Raw genomic sequence first — 8,703 nt, 5'->3', positions numbered from 1 at the left:
TGCAACAGCTCACAGGTTCCTAAGCTGTGGTCCATGGAGCACTTGCTAGTGGGCTGTGGGAACTGGCAGGTCACCTGGGGCCAACTCTGCTCCTTGTTTCTAGCTGCTAATTCACATTAAAAGAATCTAAATTACGTAATCACTCTCCTAATGGATTAACCTTTCCATATAAACAATAGCTGTGGTTGGTACTGGGGTGTTGTGCGATTGTGAGGTGGCAGTGGTGTCTGCAAGAATGAGACAATCTCTGTATTCAAATGTGATCTATGCCAATGAAAACACGAGACCCGCTGCTCCGGCCCAAATTGCCAGGGCTGGTCAAGTTCACACTAGACCAGTGAATAAAGTGAACAGAAGGTGAGGAGCACTCACAGCACCAGCCAAGGAGAAGAGGGAGCTGTGGGGACTGCCCCTTACCCAGCCGGGGAGATTAGGGGGAGCTCTCCCGCTCCTTATGCTCCTCCTTACTTTAACACTGTATGAGGCGTGTCTGTGAACAGCCAACCTGTCTCATCGTTTCCATTGAGGGCCCCTTGACAACTGTCAGAGAGGGTGGCTACCATCATATAATCTACTGCTGCCTCAAGCCAGTGATGCTAACTGGAATTCCTGGTTCCTGACGGGTTTTGAATTGCAAACCCTATGGCAATGAGACTCTGGAATTCTGTGGCTTCATTTAATTTCTGAAGGGTTTGTGTTATTACCGAAAGAGAGTACATTTAAGTAATCTCAGGGGAAAGGGGGGGGGGGTCTGATAGCAAACACATTCACATTTCACCAAAGTTTGGGGTATAGCTTTTAATAAAACATGCTGCCTCCCACTCACCTGAAGCCATCCTCTTCTGCTGGCACCCCCACTGTGGTTTGCTAGGAAATGAACTGTGAATCTGAATCTGACAGCGAGGAGCCCAATCCACAGCTGGTGTAAATCAACACATTTCCATTGGCTTCACCAATTGATAGCAGCTGGGAATCTGGCATTATGCCTACAAGGGAGGGGGAGAAGCAGCAAGAGTGGATGAACTTCAGCAACAAAGTTTCCATTTTCATACTGTGCCGAACTTTAAAAAGAAAACAAAACAAGAACCTCCAAAATAGTAGACCTTCTTCTAAGTAGGTGGTTTTTCATTTTTTTCCATGCAGCGTCAGCTGCTCTTTCCCAGCATTTACTATAGTAGACCCTCTAGATCCATAATACAAGGTGAATGTATGATTAAGTACTTATTAGTACTTACTCTGTTTGCACAAAATCTGTTTTGTTGATTGGGTTGCTTTTCACTGGATTGTGGATGGGCAACCATGCAGAATTTCATTTGTGCTAAAGGAAGCAATTGGGGGGGGGAATTAAATGGGGGAAAAGTGCTGGATTAAGAGCCAGGGAGGCCTTCTCTAGGACAGGATGGGAAGCAGTACAAGCTTGCCCCTGACCTGTCAATGTGCCTGAAAACCCCAATTCAGAGAGACCACTGCTAGGGCTGAGTGGTCAGTTCCATGTCTCTACTGCCTAAATTAAAAGACCCAGCTCTATTGCTCAAGGCTGTAGCAGTTTCACCAACCTCTATACACGGCCCAGCCACCACTAGAGGGGCACAGAGGGCTACTATGAGTGTGGTACATTTGCTAAGGGTGCCTATTGGAATCAATTATGTTGGGTGTGTATTTTATTTTTTTAATTAACAATACAACTTTATTTCATACAAACTTTACCCTAAAATGCTTTACAAAGTTATTGTAAATCATACAATTGCAGCGTTAAACAATATACAATAGCTGCATGAGGGAGAAACCAAGCAGAAGCCAGAAAACAAAATAACAATTTAGAGCTGGGGTTTGAAAGAGACAGAGGGTTGATCACGCAGTGAGACATCCCAAGGTTCTTCCAGATGACAGGAGCTGCAGAGGAGAGGAAAAGGCTCTCACACCGAGAGTACGGGGAGACTTAGAAGAAGTCAGTGCTCGATAAGCACAATGTCGGAGGGGAATATTGAAAGGTCCTGGTTTGGAGCAGGAGGCTGAAGCAAATTCCTCTTTTACAAACAGCCAAGGTCTGATGTGGATACTTGGACGGTGCCTGCAGTATCAATTTGTTTCATATAAATTGCTGATGAGACTGAACACCTGGAGGGGACCATGTCGAGTTACAAGCTCAGGGCAGCAGCTAAAATCTATTCTGTTCTGTTTGGGCTCCATTTAAAAGGCCACTCAGTGCTGTCAGGGCAGCACCAAAAGGCATCTCTTCTTTGACAGTCTCTTCTGTCTCCTACAGTATGCAAGTTGTTTTCAAGCTAAACTTGTACACCGTGCCATAGCAACCTCCTGTGCATGGTCAGAGTGAGCCCCTTCCCTGTGTGGCACACAGGGCTCCCCCTCCCATACACAGCCTTTGACCCCTTGCGGCACCCTGCATTTTGACACTGCCCTTGGGCCCCCTCACACTCCAGAAAGTCCTAGATGCTCTTGATAAAATTAGGAAAATCCTGAGTGGTTCCTGATCTAAAAGGAAGACCACGAGAGATCATCAGCTGATGTAAATCGGCCTTACTCCACTAACATCAATAGAACATTTTACCCGTTGAGCATCTGGCCCGTTTATCCCAAGGGATTGACAGAGCAGTAAGACATTTCCTATGAGTGAAGTTGGGTACTTGTCATGGGATACACAAAGAAATTGTACCATTTACATTAATTTTAGCATTGAAAATCTGAGCCGCCCTCCTATATATATGCACCCCTTGGTATGGTCATTTGAATTCACTCGGAAGCTGTTCCTTCCCTCCAGTTATGCTAACAGTATGTATGTCCAGCCTCTGCAGCATCTTATCAGCTACTAAGAACTCATGTGTTTGCTGAGCTCCTAACATTACAGAAAATAATCTTCTCTTTGTAGCCTCCTAGAACCTTTTGAATGTTTTAAGTGTTGCCATTCTAGAACATCCTCAGTGTACTGAGTCCCAGATGCTGCATAAGACACACATCCCTGTGCTTCAGATAGGCTACTTAGTTCCAAAAATAAGCAAAGGCTGATTTCAGTTTTGGGGTGTTCCCAAGCCATGGGAGGGGGCACTCTGAAGTGAGAAAGCAGGGGCAGAAGGCAGCAGACAGGATAGTCTCTAAAACTACACAAGGTAAATAATCATCCATAAGGAATGGAAAAGATGTCTCACATTTGTGACCTGCAGCCACACATTACAGAACAGTTTTCTCTGCCCTCTCCTTTTTTTGTAAGTTTTGTCTAATAATAAGACTCTAACTTTTTCCTAGACGAAAATAAAGACATTGACACGACCCAGAACTGGATGCTGCAGGTTTCCCAAACCAAACATTGCAGTCTGTAGAAGGTAGGTGATGATGCAATCCTGTTTCACTAAGACTCTGGCCGGCAGTTAGACCTGGTCAACTAATACTGTTTCTTTTCAAGAAGGCCAGTCCTGCTGTCTGTCCATACCTGGCTCTGTTAGAGCTTCCTCTTTACTTTAATTATTTTTTCCCCCAAACAGGGGAATATTTCCAGTAGACATTGAATCCATCTGCTTTCTCATCACCCTGTGACTTTGAGGGTGTCTCTCTTTCACTGCTAATCAGAGACGTTCCTGGTAGTTAACACACAGGATAGGGTCAGATGAACCTGGATGATCTCAGCAGATGTGCTACATGTGTGTATTTTTTGTACCAAAGCTCCTGCAGTATTTCACTATTTTAGAACGGTAGCAAATCACAGTAAAAGATTTAAACACCTGTATAAAAAAAGAGTTCCTGGAAAAGCACAAATGGCTGAAAAGGAAGAGAGCCTGTCTTGCAGCATCGCTCTTCTGAGAAGTAGGTGACTCTTTTGAGAGCTGCGACTGCCTGGAATCTAGGAGGCTTTTACAAAAACTGGCACATCCACAAGACTGACTGAGTAGTTCCTGATTAAGGTTCCTCCATCAAACACCTGGGCGGTGTTGGTGTCCATCCATGTGAGGCCTTCCCCAGGCAGGTAGATGTCTCTCTGAACTCGCCCTTGTTCTGTAATTGGGGCAATCAGTACCTGCATTTAAAAGAAGCACAGCATTCAGCAGGGATAGGTAGAATTTACTGCAGCAAATCTAAGCAAACCGAGGGCCAGATTCAGACAAGTGCAACTGAATGGAAATCCATACAGTCTTCCATAAGTTCTGAATGAGTTGCACCCACTATCACAAGGTCAAAATTTGGCCCACAGACATTTCTCATGCAGACCTGGCAGAGCAAGAGATTGATTAGCACCGGCCAGAACCTTAGGGTATGTGCCCCACTTCGCTCTCTACACACCCAAGCAGTGCCTACCTGTCTACACGGCTATTTTTAACAGTGTCGTTTCCTGCTGCCTCCCCTCCACCACAGCCTTTCCCTGCCACAGGTGGCTACACATACCAGTGTGGATGCAGCCTGATTTTCACTGCCACATGTAGCTACGCATACCTACATGCCACTGCAACGCGTGTGCAGTGTAGACATAACCTCACTGTCTCACCTGGAGGCCCCACGCAACAGCAGAGCCCCATTGTGTCAAGTGATAGTCTGTTGCATGAGTGCTCTACAAAAGAGATGTCTGTATACAAGTAGATAATAGAGCTGGTTGAAAATTTTCCAGTGGAAGTTTTCCACCGGAAAATGCTGATTTGATGGAGTCCAAACGTTCTACAGGAAGGTATCAGTTCTGTCTAAACTTTGAACAGAAACCAGCCAGCCTGCTTGGTTTTCTGTCGGCCCACTAGATGGCTGGTGGGGGAAGCTCACAGGCTCCCTGGGATTCCAGAATCTCTGGCTCCCCAGGTGATTGGCTCCATGAGGTGCCTGGTGATGTGTGGGTGGGCTGCCAGGCTTCCCAGGCTCCTTTGCTCCCACTTGATGTATGGTTGGGCTGGCCGGCTCCCTAGACGGCCCGGGTCCCTGGAATTTTTTGAAAATTTCTGTTTCACAGGAAACTTTGTATTTTTTGTTCTAATTCATAATGATTTCCCCCACCCCCAGAAATGTAAAATTGCCCACTAAATGGAAATTCCTGTTTCCAGCCACCTCTAATACAGAGTTAATAGAAAAGCTGCCAGTAGACCACACTCAAAAATATGCAGCATTGTTCATAGGCTTTTCATGAAAAATAAAAGATGGCATGCACTGCAAATGGTTTCTGGTATGCAGTTCTTTACATGGAGCTCTTATCAGCCCCTTACCTGAAAAGCTTGCATCCTAATAGACAAGACAGACAAAGGGAGAGAGAAAGGGGATGTTGTTATTCCATTTTACTGATGGGGGAAAAGTGACAGAGATGAAATGATCTTTTAGTGGGTCCCTTCTGGGGCCTCAAACTTTATGACTATGAGATTAAATGACTTGTTTAGATCACACACTGAGTGCAGCTTGGCCAGACCCAGGGATCTGGCTCAAAGTTTGCTCAATAGCTTAGATTTTGTCATTTATTATCACCTCATATATTTGCTCAATAGCTTAGATTTTGTTATTTATTATCACCTCATATATTTCTGGCATAATAACAATAAATAGCAATAATTAATAATAAAGGCTGACTCTTTTATTTTAATTAGGAATAAGATTATTGATTTGGATGGGAGAATTCCCAATTACTTCAACAGGCTTTGGAGCAAACCCAGAAAGCCCTGTAATCCTGCAAGGAAGGCTGCTCTCATGCTATATTAGGAACATTTACATCAAAATTAATGGCCAAGACCACACTAAATTGCACTCGCACCAATGTGTGCCCCTTCCATTGCTAGCTGATTGTTGATTCTAATCTAGACTAGGCATCACTAATGTACTTAATCACTATGGTATCTAGGCGCCAATTAAAAAAATGTGTATAATATTTTTTCCATAATGGACTCTACTATGCACTGCTTCCTTTAGCCGCAGTTGCTTAGTTTATGACTTTCCCCCAGCTCATTTTCTGTTCTCTTCTTTTCTCTATCCAGAAGAGCTGATCTTAAACTGCTACAGTTAGTCCACAGTGGTGCAGGCTGCATGATTTACCTGGAATCTGTTGGCTGGTAACTTACTATATAGCAGTGCATTAATCCTCTGGTTGACTATTCCTTGGACTCAGTGTGAGAGTCTCCATATCTTTTCTGTAATGGCTCAGGAGACACTGAAACTGGGATTTGCAAAAGAGACTCGGGGAGTTAAAGCTCCCAGCTCCCACTGAAATTCTGTCTCTGTCTTCACTGCATAGCTAATCCAGGGGATTGGCACCCAGGTTAGCCTAGCCCAGGTGAGTGTCTGCACAGCAGAGCCCTACCCGCGTTACTTGTGTGGTCACTGTTCTGCACTCACCTGTGTGTGTCTGGGGGCATATCTAATGGTTCTTTGGGCTGAAATGCTCTAGGATTCTTTCCCAGTCCATTGTGTCAATTGCATGAGAACTTGTCTGTCCTTTGAGGGGAATTGTGGGAAGGGCATTGGAGGACTACCAAGCACTTGAGTGATATTTGTCTGCATCCTCGCTGCAAAGTGGTGGGTTCAAGTTTAAGTGGAGCTTGGGCTCTAACCCATAACCCCAGCGTGTAAACTAGGCCAGGCTTAAAGCACCCCCAAATCCAGGTCAGAGGTTTTTATGTGTGGACAGTAGGGGTGTTTGAGCTAAAACCCAGCTAAAAGCCCAGGTTAACTCTGCAGTGAAGACAGTTTTTCTGGAATTTAGATACCTAACTTGCTATATTCCTTTAAAAATCCAAGCCTGATGCCTTCTTGTGTGGATAATTGCTTTGGATAAAAAAACCCCAAAGAGTTAACCTCCGATTAAATGATTTTCATTCTGAGATCTGGAGTAACCTTATGTCCTCTAAAAATACCCCGGAAGCCAGCCTCTCCAGTATGCCTCCTTCACGATAATCCACAATTTCCAGGGAATTTTAAAGCTCTTTTTTTTTTTTTAAATTTATGGGAAAAGAACAGTTTTTTAAAAGATTAAAAGCTTTAGTTGATGGATGCATCCTAATGTCTTTTTTCCCTTCTGAAAAATAAATGGCAAATTCCAAGCTCTTGAAAATATTTATCACTGAGAAATTATTTCACTTCAGAAACTGGAAAAGGCTTTCAGGAACCTACACAAGTTTTGCAAAAAAAAAAAAAAAAAATGCATTGCCTTTTCGAGGGAAGAGCCAGCTGGTTTTGCCTAACTTTGAACCCACTAAAACACTGTGTTTTTTATTCAAATTGAAATGTTACTAGATCTATGCGCCTCTTCAGAAAGACTGAAAAAGCAAGGGGGAAATGAGAGAAAGATGCTAATGAGAAAAAAACCACTATTCAAAACAATCAACATTCTATAAAAGGCTACTTACAGATGAAGTGACCACACATACTAAATAAAAAACGTGAATTTTTTGTGGTGACATTTTTAAGCTTGTGAAATACGCATGCAAAAGTGCACTTTAAAAAAACACAAAACACTGTGCTGGTGTGATTCTGACAGCTGCTGGCTCAGCCGCCACGTGGGCAGAGGGAAAGATTTTTTTTCTTCCAGTATCTCAGTAAATTTATCATGAAAAATGGAACAAGTGCCATTAACATTCATGTTGAGCTAAAAAACAGCTTTGATAGTGCCTATGCTCCTTTGGCTTTTCTCTTTATGCCAAATACTGTTTATCACACTGAACACTTGTTCCACTGGGACTGTGTATTCCCAGTAAACCCAATGCAAATTTTACTCAACATAATAATATACCGTGAATAAATATTTTGTAGTTATTTAAAAAAAAAAAAGTTGACTGATAAAATGAACAAAACGGGCATTTTAGGGAGTCCAGAAAGAAGTTCTCAGGACATGAGAATATTATGGTAAACTAGAAAGACAAGGTGGGTGAGTTAATATCTTTTATTGGACCAATTTATGTTGGTGAAAGAGACACCAGAAGTTGGTACAATAAAAGATATTACCTCACCGACCTTGTCTGTCTCATATCCTGGGACCAGCACAGCTACAACACTGCAAACAACAATGGTAAACCAGGACCGTTTTGGTGAAACCAGGTCATATGGTCACTTTACTCATTGGTGCCTGCTGAGCTTTCAGCTATGGTTCTTCTAGCCATTATTATGTGGAAGATTAGATGGCTGGGACTGGGTTAAAATAATGTTTGCCTGTTCCAGTCATAGGCTGGCGACATTTAACTTTCACCATAGTGTGACGTTATTGACATGAACTGTGACCGTATAGATCATTGTTGCAACCAAGGTCCTATAGTCGCACCAAATCTTGTACAAAGAAGGTAAAGTAAGGTGTCTATAGAAAGGTTGTAATTTGCTAGTTATGATTATGCTGCGTGTATAATTTTTGTATTTGAAGTTATGAATATTGGCTATGTACTTGTATCTCAATGTTTTTGATTCTAAATAGCATCAGTGAAGCATTTGGTCAGCTTCTTGAGAAAGGACTATTCTGAGTAAATGTCCAAACAAGAAACACTTAACTGACAATGGACTTTGGGAGACCCCAGTCCACATCTGAGCTTTCCTAGGAACGTTCAAACTAACATGTAAACAATGGCGTTGGCCTGCAAAAAGCTGACTCATTCATGGATATGTGACTTGCTCAGGTGGCTACAAACTCATTCTTGTTGCTGTGATTTTGCACAGGAGAACAAAAGGGTTTCCACCCACTAGAAAGAGAATGTAAAAGGCCCTGGAAGCCTCTCCATTTTGTCTTCAGCTGGCTTAAGAGATGGCCTC

General features: G+C 43.1%; 1 protein-coding gene across 1 annotated transcript in view; it reads right to left on the bottom strand.

Moving 5' to 3' along the window:
• Positions 1 to 1,660: 1,660 nt before the first annotated feature.
• The window catches only part of LOC125638964 (SITS-binding protein-like), a 71,594-nt gene continuing 64,551 nt past the window's right edge, over positions 1,661 to 8,703 (bottom strand). Inside the window, exon 13 of the mRNA XM_048855286.2 lies at positions 1,661 to 4,027. Coding sequence (XP_048711243.1) covers positions 3,854 to 4,027 — 174 coding nt within the window. The 3' untranslated portion in view covers positions 1,661 to 3,853. The remainder of the gene's footprint in view (positions 4,028 to 8,703) is intronic.

Source organism: Caretta caretta, chromosome 6, assembly GCF_965140235.1.
Source record: "Caretta caretta isolate rCarCar2 chromosome 6, rCarCar1.hap1, whole genome shotgun sequence".
Taxonomy (NCBI): domain Eukaryota; kingdom Metazoa; phylum Chordata; order Testudines; family Cheloniidae; genus Caretta; species Caretta caretta.
The sequence above is the reverse complement of the archived record's forward strand: the minus strand, read 5'-3'. Positions and strand labels throughout refer to the sequence as shown.